The sequence below is a fragment of the Podarcis tiliguerta genome (genome assembly GCF_965153285.1).
Source record: "Podarcis tiliguerta genome assembly, chromosome: 9".
NCBI classification, from domain to species: domain Eukaryota; kingdom Metazoa; phylum Chordata; class Lepidosauria; order Squamata; family Lacertidae; genus Podarcis; species Podarcis tiliguerta.
Genome location: NC_139542.1, coordinates 17747057 through 17770550, shown reverse-complemented (window position 1 = coordinate 17770550; position 23494 = coordinate 17747057). Strand labels below are relative to the sequence as shown.

General features: G+C 41.4%; 1 protein-coding gene across 7 annotated transcripts in view; it reads right to left on the bottom strand.

Annotated features, from left to right (window-relative positions):
• GRID2 (glutamate ionotropic receptor delta type subunit 2) overlaps positions 1–23494 on the bottom strand; it is a 787745-nt gene that overhangs the window by 250857 nt on the left and 513394 nt on the right. For all 7 annotated transcript variants that reach the window (XR_014501814.1, XR_014501815.1, XM_083398274.1 and 4 more), the window contains exons 7-8: positions 18034–18195; positions 9956–10075 (exon numbers count right to left, since the gene is read on the bottom strand). Coding sequence is in view for 5 of the 7 variants with exons in the window: in XM_083398274.1 (XP_083254400.1) it covers positions 9956–10075; positions 18034–18195 (282 nt within the window). In the remaining 2 variants the exon portion in view is untranslated. The remainder of the gene's footprint in view (positions 1–9955; positions 10076–18033; positions 18196–23494) is intronic.

Sequence of the window (23494 nt, the reverse complement as noted above, 5' to 3'; positions counted from 1 at the left end):
GTTCTAGGGGTTGATCGTGCGTAAGCCGGTGCAAACACCTGGCGGGATTGCCTGAGTGAACCTTTTCTGTCCGGACAGCCACTCACCCGTGGCTGTCTCAGCCGCTGGCAGAATCCGTCAGTGGGCGTTTCTTAAACTTCTTCCAGCAAAGAAGCTCTTTGACGCCTAGTCTTCTCCTACTCTCTCTGCATGTAAGCCTTCTGCACAAGGAGGGCGTAGGCAGCGGAGGACCTCTACTCTCCCCGCTGGTCCCCTGCAAGGAGTCATGGGACCACCTCGCCGCTTCCCCCATCTGCCCCCCTTCTCCACTGGTGCTACGCTGATTCTCTTCCCCAGAAGATGGGCTGCCTCTCCCAATCCTGGGACGCTCTCCGGAATGCCTCTGGATTTTGCTCTCTCCCTCCGGCACTGATGGCAGTTCCCTGACACCTATCGCCTTTGGTTTGCCATTCTTCAGAAAGAAAACAGCAGCCAGAACTTCTGCAACAAAGCAGGGGCAGAGGCTTGTTTGACGAAGGTGCCCTATGCTTGTGACTTACCTAATGGATGCAGTAGGAGACAGCCATTTTAATTTCCCCTAATTCCCTGGGGAAACACAGGGATACTATGGGAAAATCAAAATGGTCTACCAAGGTCTTGGCATTTCTGGGGGTGTTGGATGTATAGCCACGAGTTCTGGAGGGTCTGGTTGGATCAGGACAAGGGGTTTCAGGAACTCAGAAGGTGCCAGCTGACACTTCTGGTGGGTCACAGTGAGCTATGCCAAAGCCCTGAGAAACATTAAAGAGAGATGTTGAGGGTGAGGAGTCTGATCCCATGGAGGGAACCAGAGGGATGTCACCCCACTGCCCCATGCCTATCTCACCCATGGTTTCAACTCCAAGCTCTGGCATCACTATTAGTATTTTTCATTCTCCGTTACTGTTGGATCTTGTGATTCACACTGTTTACATTCCATACTTCTGGAAGTGTGAGAATGGAAGCTTAGACACTGAACTTCCATCCTAAGTGCTGCATTTTTAAATTGCATTTTAACCTGTATTTTAAATTGGTCCCCCCTATTATATTTTTACTGTAATTTTACTGGTGTTAATCACCCTGAGCCCACCTCTTGGCAGGGAGGGCAGGGTATAAATAAAATTTTCTTTTTCTTTTGTTTTGCGGCTTTTTGTTCTGTCTCCCGGACAGACAGGATGTTTGTGTAAGCTGCTCCTCGCACTGTTTTTATTTTCTTTATTATGATTTTCTTTGATTTGATGTAAAGCAATAAAAAAAGCGATGCTACATACAGTGGTACCTCGGGTTAAGAACTTAATTCATTCTGGAGGTCCGTTCATAACCTGAAACTGTTCTTAATCTGAGGTACCACTTTAGCTAATGGGGCCTGCTGCTGCCGCCGCACGATTTCTGGTCTCCTCCTGAAGCAAAGTTCTTAACCTGAGGTACTATTTCTGGGTTAGTCGAGCCTGTAACCTGAAGCGCCTGTAACCTGAAGCATCTGTAACCTGAGGTACCACTGTACTTCCGCAGCCAAGCTTTTGTTTACTGTGCTGTTTGTGTGCTCATATGAGCAGATATGAGTCACTGAGACACAGGACTGTTGCCGAACGCTTCATAAGAGTCCTGTTACCAGAGGGAGTGGCTCCACTAATCACCTCCACTGGATCCTTTGCCTCCACTGGATCCATTGCCTCTGCCAGCTTTTGCCAACAAGCCTCCGCCCATCAAGGAGACAGCCATTACCCAGCCTGATTCCAAGCCGATGCTGTCAACTCTTCCACCACCCAGGACACAGATACACCAGTGCTGATGTGAACATGCCACTCATGCCCAGCCCACCATGAGTAGTTCCCACTTACTTGCTCAGCCAGTGATGCATCCCACTTACCCCACTGAAATCATACCCACCCCACGCCTTTATAATGGAAGCCCAAGGGCCTGCCAATCATTGGATCAACATCTTAGCTTTCTGCACCAGTGACCTTTACCTTGCTTATGTATTGCACTAATTTGAACATTGCAGTTCATAGCAGAAAATGAAATTTGAGTCCAGGTACTTCATCCAGCATCAGACAGGACAGCTACTGCTCCTTGAGAGAAGTCTTAAATATTAATTTATCTGATATATCTGGTGACATGATTAAGTCTGTGTGTTGCACGCTAGAGTATTGCTGCACAAATGAAGTCTACATATCACCAACCACAGACAGCAAAGTATTAGTGCATATTTGACTCCCAGTTCATGTGAAATGTCCCCCACGTCTCATACTGTACTGTCATTCTATTCCCAAAACCCAGTTTTCCAGTCAGATTAAAATCAACTGACTTAAAGTACTGTGATAGAAATGAAATGCTGGCTCCTTACACTTAATTTGACTTCATTCCAATTTCACTCACCAAATTGTCACACATGCTCTGACAATGACAGTTGAGTGTCTTACTTTCCACTGGGAAGATGGGTAAGTGTGTTCTTCATTCACTCTTTATCTGAAGAAGAGATGCCATGAAAATCCAGCTAACATCAGTGCCCACATAAATGAGTCAATATACATTCCACTACCAACTCTCAGGCTCTCGATTATTGTAAATTTAGCAATCCTCCTATTATTTGCAGATGGTATCTGTTCTGTCTCCAATAATAAACATTTCCAGTTCTGTACCACATTTCCCTCTGGAACAAATGCAAATATGGCAACAGTCAAATGGTACACTCCATCAGTCAGATCAGTAGGCGTCACACAAAAACCATGGCCCTATATTAAACGATATCTTCCCACAATCCAACTCACTTGCATGAAGGAGACTGAGAGAGCATATGCCCTGGATTATTATCTCTGCATATCTATGATGGGTCACCACACTGTGCTGAAATGTTCAAATAACATGTGTGTGTGGATCAAATACATAGAGACCATAACTGAACAGTAAGACCCCATTCTGAGCTATCAGAGGTGGGACTGGCACACTGGGTGGGTCAGGAAAGTAGGTGCCAATCAATCACTTCCATATGATTGGGCCAAATCAGGGCAAGGTAATGTACAATCCAGCTGAGTGTATGCCAGGCAAAAACATTCCTCTTCAACCAGGCCTTTGGCTTATTAACACCCTGTACCCTTTTAAATGTGTTTCTGGGAGGTAGTGGGGGTATGGGGGACTTACTGGTTTGTTCTTGTTTTTGTTATATTATGCATTTTGTGTTTTTTATCTTGTATTGTTATGTTGTGAAGCACTCTGAGATCTACAGATGAAGTGTGGCAAACAAATTGTAATAATAATAATAATAATAATAATAATAATAATAATAATAATATATTAACAACCTGAAAGCATTAGAATCAATATTTTGTTTTGTTATACAAGACAGACTCATAATTTCATATGTATGGATGTCATATAAAAGTATGCATTTCTGTATTTACAAAAGTAAAACTCTTTTGGTGATAGAAGACATATATGAAGACATGTTAATAAAATCTGTTGTATCCAAGTTCAGCAATGAGGTTACTGTGATCAAAGACCAGCCAATGTGGCACCTGCTGAGTGCCATATGTCTCCAAAAATAGTGACAATATTCCCCTTGTTTAATCACCAACACTTTGATTCTGTTGAAAGAGTCAACAGTACCACTTTCCCCTTTCTTCATGAGTGTTTACTGCTTGTTCCTAAAAGCTTTTTTTATATAACTCACTTCCATTTGTACAGTAGGAGAATTGACTACCAATCAATTACAGCACTAAAGCACTTTAACAGGGCTTAATGAAGTGCCCTCAATCAGCAAGGAGCGTAATAATCTCAAAGCCACTTTAGTTCATTCAACAACGTAATCCCTGATCCAAAAGTCTTTACACAAAGAACAATGGCAGAACATGTCTTTTAAGGATTGGCAAGCAAGGTCAAGCAAGAGTGGCAATAATAGGTCCACGGTTCTCAAACCGTGAAGTGTATGTCCTTAAGTAGCTACAAGGGCATTCTTGCAGTATTCCATAAAATTGCTATGAACCCCAAGATTACCTCTGTTGCTTGACCTTGGACATTTTTTGGTACGTTTTGGAGTTTCAATGTCTGTGAATCTTTGGTGCTGTGGTGAACTTTGCTGTATTCATTTTATCTTCTGCTGCTGATTTTATACTATAGTAGATTTTGAGACACATTGGATTTTGGATTTTTATTGCCTTATTTTGGTATTCAGTTATTGCAGTTCACTTTAAAACACAATTAAAACTCATAAATTAAAAAATCCTGTTACTGAGAAGCAATGACAACGGGGGAAGTTAGGAAGAGACACACAAACATCGTTTTTATCATCGACTTTGAAAGACTTGAGGAAAAAGATATATCTTGTCATTAACTTGTCAAGTACTCAGTAGTTCTTACACAGAGCACTGAACTGTGTCTTACAGAGCCCCCCCCCTTGAAGCATGATAGTAGCCAAATTTCACACCCTTTAGTTGCATTCTTTCCCTACGTCTCATGTGGGAAATCTGGATTAAAATCCCCCCAGAACTTCATGACTTCCAAGCCCATTCACCCCATTACTGCAATAATTCATATGATAAGCAATAATGCACTCTATTCCAAAGAGTACTTAAGAAAGGATGTGTTTTACGTACTGATGCACAACAGTTTAAGAAACTAGTTCTCTACATTCTGTCACACCCTTACATGACCACAGAGCAGAACCTAGGGTGGGGCTAGGCAAATGAAAGGGTAGGGCTATTCACATTGAATCAGGCTTGACTCTTCAAGCCACCAAGGGCAAGGAGCACAATTAGTCCCTGCCTTGGTGATGCATATGGATGCCACCCCAACCCCCTTGAAAAGGTAAAATGCTGTATTTGAGGATATTATTGAAGTTAGGGCAAAACCCTCCCCCAGTTTAGCACTGATAGTGATTAGCGTTTTCCTAGCAAATTACACACACACACACACACCGTAATGGGAGACTACAGCTTGGACACATCCGTGCAACATCTAGTTTATGAGAGTAGGAATGCTGAAAGAAACATGAATGGTTTCTCCCCCTCCTCTCTTGGTACATTTATTTTATCTCCCTTTCCTCTTGTTTTATTTTCTGCAGTGCTGCTAGCATACAAAAGGGTTACTCCTGAGGGTCACCCGCTTTGTTGCTGTTGTTCCTTTGTTTGTGGGTCTTGTTAGTCTTGTTATTTAGAGGCATAATAGTTTGTATTTCAGTAGTACGGAACTGGGTGGGTGGGAGCGCGCCACTCCAAAAAGTAAATGTCAAAAAATACATACCAACCAAATGTCAAATGCCAACCAAACAGATGTCAAAACACTATGGCATTCTCCATTCAAGCATTTGTTACTGCATAAACTCTCACCATTATATATCGAAAAGGCGAGTCGGAATCCCTCTGCAGCTCATGCTGAAACACGCAAAAGCCATTTGGCAAAGGCTGAGCCATGAACTGGCAATGATGAGCTCCTTGCATTCCAAGTACCTGCCATAGGCAGCCTATTGTGTAGGAACCATCTGCTACCTGTGGGAAGCCTGGTTAGAATGATAGTAGAGGATGATGTGTTTCATAGCTCCTGCACGACACACTGAGTGTCTTGGGAACAATAGGGTGCGAACATGATCATGCCTTCATTTGGCACTGGTTTGCAATCTCAGCATGTGTTTGAGAAGCTTCACGATTTTGTTTTCCACATCAAAATCCCCTCGGAAACCGATACATGGCCATTTCACCATACGCCTCCCCCAAGTGGACGTGGGAATTGGCTCTCAAGAAAAATGGTTGATATTTGATAATAAAAACAATAAGACAAATGGAATGGTTCTGTACTCTACCCCTAAACTAATGCTTTTTTATGCTTATCCTTTGGGAAAACTATATATCATGTGTGGCACTAGAAGGTCTGATTCTGTCTTCAGCCACTTATGTGGAATGTGGGTACAGGAAATGCACAATGAGATGAGAGTAAATGATTTCACAACATGGAAATATATGCATCATTGATTTGTTGGGGGAAAGAATGTCAGAGAGTATGGGATATGATACTGGTTATTTCGCTTACTTTTGTAATGACAGCTGCAGAAATTGATACAGACCAGTTCTGTAAGATCCACAATGTGGTATTAAACTGAGATGTCCCCCAAACATGGCACAAACACCACTGTGACCGACCACATCTTAAGTAAGGACTCTGTCTTGGGAAAGATACTATTTTTCTGCATTATATAAAGTAAAAATGATAGTGATCTAATCCACTGGTGGATGAACAAGACTGTAGAACAGATTTCACAAAATATGTAAATAAATATATAAAAAGTCTAAATAAAAGTGATAGATATATGCTCAAAAGTATAGGTACAAAATCTTAAGAGCATGGTTTCTAACATATAAAAACAAACACTCTTAATTTATATATACCTATATTTCTTGTAAAATGTCTGTCTGGATTTAGTGTACAGCTATATGAATTTGTGTACTGGTGTATTTTATTATTACGTCCAAAAATTTTTCCTTATCCCCATGACACTATATATCAGACTTTAAGCAACGGAGTATGCACTGCTTCTAAAATAAGAAAACTGACAATTGTGATTAAGAACCTCAAAGCATTGACTAAACAATGTTGTCCAAGATGAATTTGTGCTTTGAAACAATAAGGCACATTTTTTCAGGCATGTGGAGGCCAATTGCTTGCTCATGACTCACTTAATTCTGTTTCATTAATAAATTAATTAATAAACTAGGAGTATAAAGTGACAGTAATAAACATGTGATGACAATTACATCCAAAGGAATGTTGAAAAATGTGGTATTATGGGGAAAGGATATTGTTTGAGCATTACAGAAACTCCCAGATTTCTATTTGTGCGTGGGGTCTTTGGTCTTTCATCCTTTCCTCTAAAGGAAAAAAAACAATATCCTTCCTCTAATGGAAGAACTTGCTCTCTTCAAGAATCTGTTGCAGTGTTATTTGACCTCTTCAACTCCCACATACGACTGAAATAATTGGTAGAGGCAGATGATGGAGAGGTTACAGCAGTGGTGAGATTCCAGCTATGATATGAATGTTAACTAATTTACAACATTGGATATATTATATCTGATATCTTGGAAGACATAGAGGTTTGTCTGCGACCATTAATATCTAATGATGCTAAAGAAATCATTTAGGGAAGTTTTAATGTTTGAAGTTTTATTCTGTTTTTAGTCCTCTGTTGGGAGCCACCCAGAGTGGCTGGGGAAACTCAGCTATATGGGCAGGGTGTAAATAAAATAATAATAGTAATAGTAATAGTAATTCCAAATGATAATTGTGTATTGACGTGGTTTCATTAAAGATGAGAAGTCTCATAACTTTTGCATTGTTTCTAAATGACTGCATATAGGAAATCGTGAGTTTGTTGAAACTCAAACAATTATATTAATACATAAAAGAGCAAAGAAGGTAACACCAACTTTGCTTTAAATTGGTCTTCAGCTATAATTTATTATTTCCACGCCAATTTCTAGGAAGACCCTAATTTATCATATCAGGGAACTCATAAAGGGAACAAATGCTATTAGCCTTACCCACACTCTTGAAAGATAACACAAACACCCCAATTTGCAAGGGCTGCTTTGGAAGTTCTGCAGAAACTTCATGTATGAAGTATGCAGGGATTCATACTTCCTCTTCCCATGCTTCTGTGCCCTTACATTAGGAAAGTGCACAGGTCCCAAACTGGAATGCTGGAACACAGGAAGATTGCACCACTGGCCCACTGATGACTACACTGACTGACAGCAGCTTTCCGAAATTTCACGAGGGTTTCTCCCAGCCCTACCTGCAAAGCAGTTATTTTACCACTGAACTATGGCATGCAAATAAACCCAAAATGTAAGGAAAAGAAAGCATGAATCACTTATGCCACTTCTTTCACTGCTTTTAGATAACATGCCAAAGAGTTCTCTTATTTTCCATTGGTGACATTTAAAATACAACAAACAACTATAGCAACTTGACTTTTCTGGATTTGTTTGTTAAGAGAAGGCAGTGCACAGAGACCTCTGAGCCAGAGCTTTATCTACATTTTGTTTTCCTTTTTAAAAGGGCTACAAACAAAAAGATGCCACAAAATGTGATGTGACCAAAATTAATTTTAAAAGTCAGCAGTTGGACCTACAGAGAAACAACAAGAAGTAGTATTTCAAGGCTGCGGGGATATTTTTCTTTCAGCACTTTCCCCCTCTTTTTTCCTATTTTCCCCCTGCCATGGCATGAAAATAGATTAATGATGTACAGCAGAGTTCTATTGACTTTGCCATCACCCCAGGCCACATTCCCATTTCTATGTATTCCAAAAATAAAACATGTAGTGTGACCACACTTGAATGAGAAACGATACTGTTGCACATCATGCAAAGAAATCCCACTGCTTTTAATAATCATTTTTCAGCTTGGCTATTACTAGCTTTGGCTTGCTGGATAGGGATGGCTCCAAGAAAGAACATGTAATCAGTCTTTCTTTGACCTAGGAAGATAATATGTGTCTAGACATTCTGCACTACCTCAGATCACTCTGGAAAAATAGCTGCTAAAGATGAAAACACTAATATCATCTCAACAGGAGTTTCCCCTCTATAATCTTTCATACCATCTTAACTAACCTTAAGGTACATTCTGTTTGTCCTTTGTAGTATAATAGAAAAACTTGGGGGGAAATGTAAAGCTAAGTTGTTCCTTTCAGGATTGAAGAAATGTGTGTCTTTGGGCAGGGGTAAGCCTAAATTTCAGGCTCCTGTTAAATCATTCCTCTAATGTCCATTCTATTAGAGTCATTTCTAGAAATGCTATCATTTATTCATAAGAAAATGGGAGGCTGTCATACTAGAATACAGTGGTACCTTGGGTTAAGAACTTAATTCGTTCTGGAGGTCTGTTCTTAACCTGAAACTGTTCTTAACCTGAAGTACGACTTTAGCTAATGTTGCCTTCCGTGGCCGCCACACGATTTCTGTTCTCATCCTGAAGCAAAGTTCTTAACCCGAGGTACTATTTCTGGGTTAGCGGAGTCTGTAACCTGAAGTGTCTGTAACCCGAAGTACCACTGTACATAATTTTGAGAGGATTTTTTGTGATTGTCAACTTTTAAGAATATAAGCATCTCATCACTAGCAAACCACCAAGATATTGCTGCATGTATTTCAATGCAGAACCGACTAGACTGAAAATGCTGTTATAGAACAGCAACCTTCATGCACGGGTGAAGCTGACCTAGGAATGTGTGGAGATGCCCTGAGACATTTTGGTAAGCTTACTAATACCCTTTTTGATTCCCTTGAAATCCCTTGGATGTTTTGCTTAAGTGGGCACCTTTGAATTCACCACAACATTTTGCTTTCAGTGAAGCTAAGTGCCTAACATAAAATCAGACCCTTTTGTAGCCCCCCAGATATTCTGGGATTACAACCTATCTGTCCCAGACAGCATGGGCAATGGTCAGGGATGGCGAGAATTGCATCTAAAGAGCCACAGGTTCCATACCCTAGCTTTAGTCAAATAACTCCAAAATGCTATTTGAAAATCAGAATGTAATATATATCTATATCTCCATCCATACAACATCACATGTACACTTGTATACAATATCACCTGCATTATCACTTACATGGGGGGGGGGGGCTGGATTCAACCAAGTTTTTGCACTAGCAGAAGTCAGTGCAATGAGTCCCACTAATGCAGTGGGTCTTCTCCCCCTCTTTTCCTCCCCCGACCCCGGTGCCCTCAACAAATCTGCTTGAATGGGTTAAGAGAACCCTCCAGAACTGTACAGGGTGGGAATCATTCTTTCTTGAAAGCAGAAGTGTTGACAGAACGATCTCCTTAGATCTAAATTGAATTAATAGTAGGTTACGCATTCTTCTTTAAGGAATACTAAACTTTTTCAACACAAAAAGAGACCACACAGACAAGTAAGAATTAGGAAATCTATTCTCACCTTACGGATGCCTCTGCTAAGTTCTTCTCCATAGTTGGTACCCAAGATTTCAAAAAGGACATTAGGATTCCCACCATTTTCTGCAAATTCCAGTTCTCCTGTTAAGCCATTCACTCCTCCCTGGGTGCACAAAAAAGGATGAGCATAAAATTCAGACATAGCCATGTATTAATTTCTGCAAAATATAGGTTTGCAGTGATTGCAAATGTGAAAAAGTTTAAAATGGCAAATTTTAGCCACCCGGTTCACAATATTGTTGCTCCTCCCTTTATGTATGCATGAACATTTTAAAGCTCAGAATTGGAGTAAGATATTATTAGTCATATTTAGCAAAATTAAAACCTACTATTAATTCATTTGTAAAGGTAGCAGCTCAGATAATGCCAGGTTTTACAAAGGCCAAGGTTGCTTGAGGAAAGCAAAGCACTTTGCAAATCCTAACCATATCTGCTCAGAAGTCATTCCTATTGAATTCAGTGGGGTTTATTCCCAGGTAAGCATGGTTTGGGGCACAACCTCACAATCTTTACTCTGGGCAATGCAAATGTTTCTAAATGGAAAGTCAGATTTGGCAGAATTAGGGAGTGACAATTTCTGGTAGATCTTTTTCTCATTGCTAATGCCAACAGAACCAGTAAGGCAAACAGCAGCTTGGTCACTAGGAAACAATGCCTTCAACTTAGCCATTCCTCCAGGCAGCTGGGCCTGTCTTCATTAAAAACTAGAGAGGAAAAGAAAGGCAGTGCCATCAAACCACATCTTTGTGGATGTGGATCCCAAGGTAGACTTACATTCCAATCTGCACCTGGGCCTGATCAGTGTGGCTCAGGCAAGACCACTTTGAAACCTGAATTCAGTCGAACCCATTCCACTCCGAACCCTAGGCTTAAACCTGTCCATGCAGGCCTCCCAGGACTCATTCTGTTATATCAAACATGCCAGAGCCAACTGTTGAAGCTTCAACTGACTGTATCATTTGAGAATGCTGATGGGGGAATCACATGCTCGAATGCATCCCCACACATATAGAAAACTAGTACATCACAGACAAGACTAGGCTAGAGCCCTTCTCCCTGATGCACTAGCTCTCCACATGTAGAGAACTTAGACATGCCAGTAGATCTAAACTTGCAGTCACTTCTGCGTTTTGAAGAGAGATGGTTTCCAGAGGTTTGCAAAACATGGTTTTGAATCAATCAGATCTGTCACATCTTTAAATGTCTTCAGCGCGGTATAGAAAGGATCACACAGTACAGACTTCGATAAGACACTGAACATAAACGCAAGGTTAGAATTTTTGCCTCGCTCAGCTCATTTTCTCCCTAACCTTCCCCAAACCTCTCACCATCTCTTAGAAAAGTAGACATGCTCAAGATGGAAACTGCAAAAACAAAATGACTGCATTGTGTATTTATTCTCTATCGGTGTCTTCCATATCAAATTTGCCGCATCTACAACCCAAAACACAATTTTTCTTAGCCAAAGCCTAATCGGCTAGCAGAAAAATCAAGTCTTGGCTTTTCTGCTTCATAAATCATCACTCTCCATCACTGACAATAAGGAGTCTGAAATCAGAATGTAGCCGTCAGAGCCATGGATGATGCATGAGGCACTAGGAATACAGCCTCTGTGATTCCCCTTTCCACAGGGCACATGAAACCTTGCTTTTTGTCACTAACCTAAACAAATGTGACTGGGAAGGCCTGGGGGGGAGGGACACAGCCCAATGCAATACTGCAGCATCATTTTTCTTTAGCTTGTATTGTTGCTATCAGCCTTACTTTAATAATTTACATAGATTACAAATGGAAATTGATATTTTTCTAGCACTGCCATTATTTCATATTACCAGCGTGTTCGCGTATTCTTGAAGTGTCTTTACTGACTAATGGGGAAATTGTCAGAGGTTTGAGTAATGGAAAGAGTTGTTTTGCCCCCAAAAGGAAGAAATATCTTGATGGATTCCAATTTTATATATAAAAAGAATGCTGTAGCATTTATTATGGTTCCTGACAATATTTGGATGCGCATGTGTTTATTTTGGGCTCAAATGGTTATTGCGACCAACATTACTTTTACTAATTTTGCTGGGCTCATATCGAATTTAAAGACGATGTAATTTGCATTGGCCATTTCCACAAGCAGCTTTATTCACGGGAGAACAGAGCCACACAATGGGAATTTGTAATAGCTTGCAGTGATAGAAAATGTTTCCAATAATTTCTCACATGCAAGGGAGGAGAAAAGCATATATACGTGAATATGTGGGGGGGAAGCGTCCCATTTAAAGTCCAAACAGGACATGGTGCACTTTTCTTCAAAAAAAGGACGATCACATTATTATAGGGAAGGGCGGCAACCATACCCCAGGACTGAGTTTGGCAGTATTCGAAACACTGAGCTTCAGTACCTCTGACTGTATGAAGAAGCCAAGGCTTACAGATTACAAAACCCATTGAAACCAAGAACCCCAAATGTGATCATCAAAATCAATGATTCCTTATATTGCATAAATCAAATTGTAGAGCTGCAATTACTGAATCATAATCAGTTAATTAGAAGGGATAATGTGGCAATGTGGTCAATGAAGTATCTCAGTATCCCAGTGTACGGTCCACACAGCGCACTGCAAGTTGGTGGCAATCTTCCATCTATTTTAATGATTCTGGATCACACCTTACTCTCCAATACAAGTTAACTGCTTGGAAAATTGTAGCTTCCTTTAACCAAGCAGCAATATTATATTAATACTGAAAATGGATGTCCTCTTTATTTGCAAGCGAAGAGCCACATTTTGAGTAGCCCGATTGATGCTCTGGAAGATGGAGAGGGGAGGGGGGCAGGACACAGAACCACAACAAAGATTTAGCAGCTGGAGTCACACATTATGTGCTGTGCTTTACAAAGAGGCAAAAAGGTCATGTCTAAACTGTAAACTCTTTATCTGTCAAATGCCAAGGGAAAATTAGCCACAGCACCATTAACAAGAGCTATGTCTGAACCTCTAGAAAGCCCAATTGCTATTGTTTATGCGGTTCAGACTCTGTGGGTTTCCACAAGCTAAAAATTGAAGGAGAAGCATTAAAAACCAAAAGCCCAGAGGTAATAGTTTGAAACCAGAAAAGAAATTAGAAATTGATTATTCCCACTAAGGAGCCACAACCAAAGCTCAGCCCAGAATCTAGCCAAGAACATGTGTGAATCGTTACTGCTGCCACCTGGAGTTTTATACACTTGGAGAGCTAACCTTAAGAGCCACTTTTATCTATCAAGCACAATTTTGCTGCAGCTTATTTCAGAAGCAAAATCCCTGTAGGTAGATCGCTCTCCCCCACACCCCGGCTCTTTGAAGTGATTCACACAAGCATTAGAACAATATATAATATTCTGCAAATTTCATATCTGTCAGTTGGGGGACTTATTTGGATTATGCTGCCCTTATGAAAAAATCAATTTATTTCTCGTCCTAATTGAATTCTGCTTGATGTAACCTGTGTTTTGGGCACAGAAAAAGAGAAGTATAAAAGTGTGTGGCTATTATTTTGCTTCTCTGGGAGTAGCGAATACAATGGCTTAAAAGAAGTCTGAAATCCTTCAATAGATAGATGGTCTGCCAAGAGTGACTGGAGGAGCCAAAGAATGGGAGAGCCTTTCCAGATACTAAGGGTGGGGAAAGCATCTGTGCTTTTAATATTTGCGTGGTGAGACCTAGTTAGCCTTCCAAAGCAGTAGCAGAACTTCAAAACTGTTCATCACCTGAGCACTTTTTCCTGTGGAAAGGCAAGTGGGGAAATTTGTCTTAGGAGAGGAATAAGAGATTCTCTTTATAAAGAATAGGCAACCTGGGGCATGGGGAAGAAGGTGGTAATTGAAGTGTTCTGGTTCAAAGTAGAGATAGATCAGTCCATTTCTGGTCCATGTCAGTCACGTGCATTCATTCATAAGTCTGTTCTATCCCCTCTTCACATTAATTTAATTTTAAAAAATCTGCATGAAAACCTGCATTTAAATAAGTGTGTGTGTTTGTGTTGTTGTTGTTTAGTCATTTAGTCATGTCTGACGCTTCGTGACCCCATGGACCAGAGGATGCCAGGCACTCCTGTCTTCCACTGCCTCCCGCAGTTTGGTCAAACTCATGCTGGTAGCTTCGAGAACACTGTCCAACCATCTCGTCCTCTGTCGTCCCCTTCTCCTTGTGCCCTCCATCTTTCCCAGCATCAGGGTCTTTTCCAGGGAGTCTTCTCTTCTCATGAGGTGGCTAAAGTATTGGAGCCTCAGCTTCAGGATCTGTCCTTCCAGTGAGCACTCAGGGCTGATTTCCTTCAGAATGGATAAGTTTGATCTTCTTGCAGTCCATGGGGCTCTCAAGAGTCTCCTCCAGCACCATAATTCAAAAGCATCAATTCTTCAGTGATCAGCCTTCTTTATGGTCCAGCTCCCACTTCCATACATCACTTCTGGGAAAACCATAGCTTAACTATACGGACCTTTGTTGGCAAGGTGATGTCTCTGCTTTTTAAGATGTGTGTGTGTATTTGAATGCATATATTTGAATGCATTTCTAAATGTACTTCTCTCAAAAGACACAATTCAAAAACATTTATCTAAAAATATGCATATTTTAAATACATTTTAATAGTTTTTGTTTGAGCCAAGTACATTGCAAAATTCAGAGAAGTGTGAAGTCCAAAAGAAAGCTATGCACAGATTACACTAAGAGCAGGCCAGTTCATATTGAAATCCGCAAAGAACAAATGCATCAAGAGCCTGCTGTTCCAAATGCACTTGCTTGGGGGCTACCGTCATAGATACCCTAAGGCATTTTGGTGTTTGGGACAGACAATCCAAATAGAAACCTCAGGTTTGTTAAAAGACAGTGCGGCAAGGAGGTTGGAGGGAGAAACAGGATTCAACTCCCCACTCAGTCAGGAAGCTCACTTGATGACCTTGGGCCACTCAGTCTCTCAAGCCTGACTGACCTCACAGGAATTGTTGTGATGGTAAAACAGAGATGGAGGGGGGGGAATGTACACCCCTTTGAGCTTCTTGAAGGAAAGGTGGGATATAAAAGTAACATTAAACAAAGATAATACATAATTATAGACAATAATAATAATAATAATTGACCCTTTGTAGTTGTAACGGCACCTCAAAATTTGCCAACTGAGGACAGGTAGGATCAACCTGCTACTACCCAATGAGAATCAGCCCACAAATCATAATATGATCAAGGGAAAGGAATATGAAATAACTATTGTTGACTTCTTGTGGTATTTATAATTATATGTGTTTTTTAATTGTCAGTGTAGACCAGGCATTCCCAACCTTCGGCCCTCCAGATGTTTTGGACTACAATTCCCATCATCCCTGACCACTGGCCCTGTTAGCTAGGGATCATGGGAGTTGTAGGCCAAAACATCTGGAGGGCCGCAGGTTGGGGGTGCCTGGTGTAGACCATAGAAAAAGTTTCGCACTGTGAGAACAATCAAGTGCAAGTCTGAGATGAGTCAAATAATATCTCTGTAGTTTTGTCAGGTATATACTGCAGCTCATACTTGTAATCCCATATTATAAAATTGTGATTCTGTGGCTGGTTTCTAGATCCTGCCCTTAAAAAAACAACACACATTTTAAATATGTCTGAAGGGAAATGAAAACACTGTAAATCTGTAAGTTCTGAAATCTCCATACCTTCTGAATTGTTCTGAAGAGATTTCACTACATCCTTCAAACACAAAAAGGTGTTGTTGTTGTTTTCATTTTGTCTGGCCCTTATTTGGTGCTGCTTTCACATCGTATCTGGCTAGCTATTTCTCTTTGCGTTGCAAGGGAGAATTGCCTCACACAAATTAATCATTACTCTGAGTGACTGCTGCAAGGTGAAAGGAGGAGTTTGTTTGTTTGTTTGTTTTATTAATTATCCTCTTTTAAAATGGCAGAACATAGCAGGAGACAAACTGGAAATGTTAGCCAGGGTGACAGGGCAAAGGATTTCATAAACTCTGGAGTGCAAAATTATCATGCGTGCAAGTGGGTTGATGTTGCATTGACAGAAAGAAAGAAAGAAAGAAAGAAAGAAAGAAAGAAAGAAAGAAAGAAAGCATTTAAAACAGACAGAATGTAGCCCAGGGGTTGGCAAGGTTTACCTCACCTGGGCCGGTTCACTCCAGCAGAGATCCCTCTGTGGGCCGGATTGCGTGCAAACATGAGCGTGCATGCCCACGATTTCCGGCCTCTGCAGAGATGTGATTTCCAGTGTCTGCGCATGCACAGACATGATTTCCAGTGCCACAGAAGCAAGTCCCTGCACCAAGCTGTGCCAGTTTAGCGCAGTGCGTGGGGACTCGCTCAGCAGGCAGCTCAGTTCGGGGGCAGCTTGTGGGCCAGTTAAATGACCCCCATGGGATGCTTGTGGCCCATGGGTCTTAGGTTGCCTATCCCTGATGTAGCCAATAGCTACATCCTCTTACTCCCAGGCTTTTAAATGTATCCACACAATTGTCAGGGATTGGCTGGATGAGGAAGGGTGGTGGGTGCCGCTTGCCCAAGAGATCCCAGGGAGGACACAGAAGATGATGTCTTAGATGCTGGATCATGGTGGTGGGACACTGAAGAGCAACCTGGGGAAGGGACGAGCTGGGAGGTGCTAGAAGCAGGAAGTATGAGCGATCAAGGGGGGTCAGAAGAAGGAGGGCATTCCAGGACAGAGTTAGAGGCTGAGTCACAGTGTGAGTGCAGGCTCAGGCAGAGAGAAGTCAGAGGTTGTCCTTGCTACCAAGCAGCAGGGCAGTCCCAGTCCTGCTGGCTCCTCCCACTCTGACACCCTGCCTGAAAAGAGTCCTGCTGAGACTTTCCCTCTCAACTCATTCCTTTCTTAGACAAGCTCTCTCAGACTGTCTCCCCCTGCCTAGTGTTACCAAAGAGCACAGACTTGGTGTCAATTTAAGGGTGTCCCATGCTAAGGATAGCCAGGGTGGTGCCCTCCAGTTGTTGCTGGACAAAACCTGGTCAGCTCCTGCCAACATGGCCAATGGTCAGGGTTGACAGGAGTTGTAATTCAACAACATGTGGAGGGCACCACAATGGCGACCACTGCTCCAGCATCCTTAAGGCACACCTAAAGCACATGACTCTTGGGAACTGTAGTTTACTAAGAATGCTGTGAATTATAGGTCTGTGAGGGGGTGAACTAAAGATCCCAGGATTCTTTGGGGAAAACCATGTGCTTTAAAGGTGTGGTATGGATGTTTCTTCACCATAGAAGTAGAAAGAGTTCAAAACACATTTCTAAGTATCTGAAGCATCTCCTGTATACAGTTGTATGCACAATTATTATGTGGTTCTGATTAGGATGGATCTAGAAAAAAGGCGAGTGATCTGCCCACCATTTCAGTGCTTGTTTACTGGTGGAGGTGGGATTAGTGATAGTCGAATTGATTAACCTGGAATAAAACACTGTTATCTTGCATGTCATGATGACTTGTTGGTTCCTGCCTCTCAAAAAATAACACGAGCATTTCTGTGCTTTAAAATCTCTGCAGGCCTAACAAGTCCACAACCATATGGCTGATGTGGACAACCAGCTGCTTCTGCTATTCATGTAGTAATAAACGCCCCACAGGCAAATACTTTCCCCAGGATATAGGTCTTGGAACACCCATTCACAAGGAGGGCCAGCACTTGATGGAAATCAAGTTTCCACATAATCTCTGTAAGTGAAAATCATGGTCTTGAAAATCCACAAAAGAATCAAAGCTCTTGAGGGGGAAGGAGGGCTTGGACAGATCCTTGATGTGACACACTCATAGTCCAAAACCAGATTGCAGAGTGCTGCAAAATGTAGGGAAGAGCAACAAACAGAATGTGGCTTTTTAAAAAATAAACCAACAATTTAGGAAACAAAATGAACCCACTAGAAGCCCAGAAGCGGATGTGTCAAGAGTTATGAATTAAGCTTTCCATGTCTGTATGAACAAAGTTGTTTCAAGGGGGAAGAAGACACAGTTTACCAAAATGTGATAGCAACGAATAGGAAAAACAATTTTTTTTAAGGCAAAGAAGGGCAGGATCTGAAGTACCTTCTTGATGGTATCCAACATGGATCTCCCTCCTTGCCATGGTTTTGAGTTCTTCCTAATGCATGTCAAGCTAGCCATGCTGTGCCACTTCCGATCCTCCAGCTTCTTATGGAAAGCGTTCGCCAGCAAAAGCACAGTATCATATATGTAGAGGTTGGTGATCTGTCAAAGAGATTTATTATTATTATTAACAAATGAATTGTGAGCAGCTAGCACACACATGCAGGCAGAATTCATCTGTGGCTTGTCCCAGCTGTCACCACTCAGGCAGTCAGTAGTTTAAACGCAGCCTCACAGCTTGGAAATTGGCTGAGTCTAGGAGGCTGCATATGAGTTAATTCAGCTTGCATTTTTCAGCATAAACATGTTCCAGTCCACTGCTGGAAATCCTCTAGTTCAGTGCTGTGCCAGAACCTGATTTCTCTTAAGTGTTCTTCCCTTGTGAAAGAGGTCTCAGTTGTTGTTGTTCTTCATACCCATGGTACTTTAGAATTTCTGAGAGGGTTGAATTTTGAGCTTGCTGTTATTAGGTGGTTGAGAGTGGTGTGTTTTTCCTTACAGTAAACATTTTTCCAGCATTCTGCAGTCTCCTCCATTGCCTGTACTTCCTAATCTGGAAAAGTCTCATTGGAAGAGTCTTCCCCTGGACTTTAATTGAAGGGTGGGCACCTGGGAAGGCTGCAGAGAACAAATGAAAGAACAGACACAAGTGCTCTTGGGCCTCCTCAAAAGTGAGGTAAGCACAGCAAAAGCCAGATTCACCCATGTGACTCTCACCAAAATATTCTCTCTCCTATGATAATTTTCAAATGCAATTTCTTTTCTTATTAATTGATGGAGGGTGGTCGGGGGGGGGAGTGGGAGGAAATTTTGGCACACCACCACTTTTTATTTCATATTCCCTTATTCCTGGGTACTGAAGATGGTTAAGGATGCTGAGAGTTGTTAGGGTAATGCTGTTCCCCTCACAAAAACACAATTCCCAGAGTTCCATGGGAAGAGGGATTGATCATTAAGCCATTCTGCAAATTGTAGCTCTGTGAGGGGAATAGGGTTCTCCCTTAACCGACTAGCGCCTCCAGGATTCTTTGAGGGAAGTCAGGACTGTTTAAAGAGGTGTGATGCTACATTAAATATACAGTGCAGATGATGTCTAAGTCATATCTATGTAGGTACTTAAGAGTGTTAGACTTGGACCAGAAAACCCAAGGTTCAACTCCCTATTCACCCCTGAAGCTCATTTGCTGACCTTGGGACAGTCATTATTTGTCAGCCTAAAATACCTCACAGGGTTGCAATGAGGATAAAATGGAGGGGGATAATTATCTATTGTGTCTTAAGCTCCTTTGAAGAAAGGTGGGCTATAAATATAGTAAGTTAAAAAAATTAAAACTAGTAAATCATCTGCCATGGCACAGCCTGAGGACTGGCTCTTTGTTAGGGATTCACACAAGTAAGATCAAGTCCATAATGCAGCTGCCTCTCAGTTGCCAATTGTCTATCTTTACCCTCACTTTAATGGCCACTTTGTAATACTATTATTTAAACATGGAAAAATTAACACTCCTTTGGTTAAAGCAATAATTAAATTAGTTTTAAAGCTGACAATTTAATTTATTTGAAATTTTTCCTCTTTTAACATATGCTCCTCTCACCTGTCACTGGGAAGGTCATAAATATGGCCTGAGCAATTGAAATACCTGCTTTGTTATGAATTAGCTTTGGCATCTGTCTTTGGAAGGCTTGGCAATAAATCCCTTAAATCAGGGCTTGAAAAAACGTTTAAAACTTCCAGGAAGCAAAGACAATAAGGCTCTAATTGACACATAAAGGCAATAAGACTGCGCTTGGCATATAAATGACATCAGCTTCCATCACCATCATTTCCAAACAAATTGACTTTTTCCTCCTTTTCCTTTTAAATGCAGTGTCTTAACTTTGTATAAGAGGAATACAGAAACACCATCACAGTTTGTATTGATGTATATACTTGTTAATTTAGGAGCAATTTTGCAGTGCATCTATCAACTGTTAATAGGACTCTAGAGAACAGTGATCAGCAGACATTAAACAGATATTTTAAGCCTTTACCAATAGTTCAGGTGAGTACTTATGGCATTTTCAGTCACCAATAATTCATATCCAAGTTAATTTCTGCATCTCCAAACTCTTTTCCTGTGACCTCAGAAGAACACTCTGTTAATCACGGTAAACCCCAGAACACGCTGTATGGTGATTTTTGAAAGATTGCTTCATATATTTATTGCTCTCACACCTAATCAAAACAGGTTTCTTAACGCCTGTATAATTCAACTGAAGGCACTGATTTAATACACATTTCTCAGAAGCCGCAGTGTTCTGCTGAGGGGGAATGAGGGCAGGAGGGGAATGATGGCTTGACCAATAATGACCTTGCTAAGAACCAAAACTATAAAGTTTTGAATATTTGATTTTTGAGAAAATTCAGGAAGGAGAAGCGTGTATATGGTCAATCTTAGGGGTACTCACAAAGCATAATCTGGAGGAGAGGGGGGAATGGCACAGAGAGCAGCAAAGAATGTAAGGAAGTATCTGTAGTATGAAGTACAGGTACAGAGTTACTGTACTTACTTTGGATTTGAAAAATACTGTTCCAGCCTGACTGCAGGCAAGAGGCACCCTGGACAAGGACTGGAGAAAACCAGGTGGAACAGAAAATGACTGGTGACAGGCAGTAAGGTAGCACACTAGGAATATGGAGAGTCAGTTCCAAGCAGCCTAAATAATAGTGCACATTCATAGTCCGTGTAGTTATGACCACTTGGTTTCTTGAAATCAAATGCTTTACCATGATGTTTTAAAAATTATAAGACTCAAACATGCAAGAATTCACAAAGGAAAACAGAAAATTAAATGAACTCACAAGTTTAACTTAGTCTATATCCCAATCAGGACTTGCAAATTGATAGTTTAGGGTGTTCTTCTGACACATGAGAAGTGTAGGTAGGGGCAGACATTGGTAATATGTTGCCCTGTGTGAGACTATTTGATGCCCTCCTCCCAATCCTCATCGCACCATTTTAAGCCGTGCTTTGGGAAGGAGGCACAAGGCTCTGGTAGGGTCCTAGATTCCCCCAATCTCCTTCGCAAGGCCTGGTAAGCACTTGCCCAGCTTTGGGAAGGAGAAAGGAGGGCTCTAGGACCCCATCAGAGCACTTATACCTCCTTCCCAAAGCCAGAAGATGCCCTCCTCAGCTGCACACCCAGTGTAACGACACCACTTGCACTGCCCTAAATCCACCTCTGGTGGAGAGACTTCCATTGCTGCTATAACCCACGTAGGAGGCGCATGCCTCACCCCAGGGTCTGTCTGGTTAGTATGCAGCAGGAAAGCAAGAAGGTCTACCTCACGGCCTTGCTGGTTCTTAAAACTGACTGAACAATCAGAGTAAATTTGTTTTGTTCAAAAGTTTACACTGTGTAATCACCTTCCCACGTCTGGTCTGAAAGTATCAGTTCATGGCAGTCTTCTCCATACTGGTGCTCCCCCAGATGTTGCTCTGCAACTCCCATCATTGCTGATCATTGCACACTATGTCTGGGATTTATTTGTTGTATTTATTCAATGAAATGTAAATACCACTTGATTGTAGTAAAACATTTAAGTGATTGACAGGAGTTATAGTCCAACAGCATCTAGAGGGCAGCAGGTTGGGGAAGGCTGATCTAGAGGAACATGGGAAGAACATTTACCAGAAATACCTGCTATCTTCTCAGAGTCCCTTATCTCAAAAGGCAGGGGATTTGAATTATAGAATGGGAATCAATGGTTAGCTCATTTGAAAAGAGAATTAAGAGTCTCAAGTGAGATTTACAAGGCTTCTACAGTGGTACCTCGGGTTAAGAACTTAATTCATTCTGGAGGTCCGTTCTTATCCTGAAACTGTTCTTAACCTGAGGTACCACTTTAGTTAATGGGGCCTCCCACTGCTGCCGCCGCACCAGCACCGCGTGATTTCTGTTCTCATCCTGAAGCAAAGTTCTTAACCTGAGGTTCTATTTCTGGGTTAGCGGAGTCTTTAACCTGAAGTGTCTGTAACCTGAGGTACCACTGTAGTATGTTTCACCTTTAATTGCTGATTGTTAGCTATGTGTAGTGTGATATGCCAATGATATGGCTTGGTATGGAATTATGAGTCTGAAAAAAACATCTCTCCCTAAATTTTATTAAAGTTGAAATCAAGGCTAGCCGGAAGGTCCAGACTTCATAAAAGGTTAGCGATAGATAGATAGATCACAGATTAAGAATTGAACATTTATGTACAGTGGAACCTCGGGTTACGTACCGTCCTCCTTATGAAGGCTTCAGGTAACGAGCTCCGCTAATCCGGAAGTAGATGCTCCTGGTAGCGAACTTTGCCCTGGGATGTGAGAAGAAGTCACACGCCAGTGGCGTGGCGGCAGCAGGAGGGCCCATTAGCAAAAGCACGCCTCAGATTAAGAACGGTTTCAGGTTAAGAACGGACGTCTGGAACGAATTAAGTTCTTAACCCGAGGTACCACCATACTGTTTGCACAGATACCTACCCTGAAGAGGCCATTTGGAAATGGCGAGCTTCAAAGCTTTCAAAATAAATGCTGTGATAAGCTTTGCATGATTCAGAGGAAGAAGCTTGTATATGCCAGCATTTTTAAGGAAAATGATAGGAAGATTTCCCCCTCCTGCAATTCTTGTATAGGGATAAAAGGGGCCTGGTGTAACCTATCAAATTAGAGGACACAACTACACACTCCATGCTGTGTTCTTACAGCTATGCTGGTGCCAACATTCTCAAATCTTGATTACATGGAGCTCCCGATTCCTACTGACTGAAAGTGCATCGAATGACCAATCAAAAGCCACCAAAGAAATATTCTCTGTAGCAAATGTCAACAGGGGCGTAGAGCAGTTGGGCAAAGAAATGTGATGGGGTTGTGTCAAATATGAACTGAACACTGATGAAATGAAAGCTAGCCCTGCAGATCTGGCAAAGAGGATAATCAAAAACAGGATTAAAGAGATTAACATGCAGGCAGACATGGATTAGTTTCCTAATACACATTTTTCTTCATGGCATAGTCATAAAAAAATCTAACCAAATTTTTGAGACATTTAACTGATTTAATATCCTCTGCTCTTCAGGAGGCTCTTCCAATCCCTTTGATTTCAAGCAATGAAACTGGTGAAAAATATGCATGGGAAATATGCTAAAATGCTTGTCAGGAATATGCTGTGAATTTGTGGCCTTCAGTCACAAATTCTTATCCATTACATACTGTATTGTTGTTTATATTCAGTTCCCAGGGACAGACTTAGTTTGTACCTATTGGCAGAACTTTCCATCTTTAATGATTTTTATCCTATCTGTTTTCTGATTCTGGGTGTAATGATGTACCTAATGCAAGGGTAGTCATATGACACCCTCTAGAAGTTGTGGGCTAC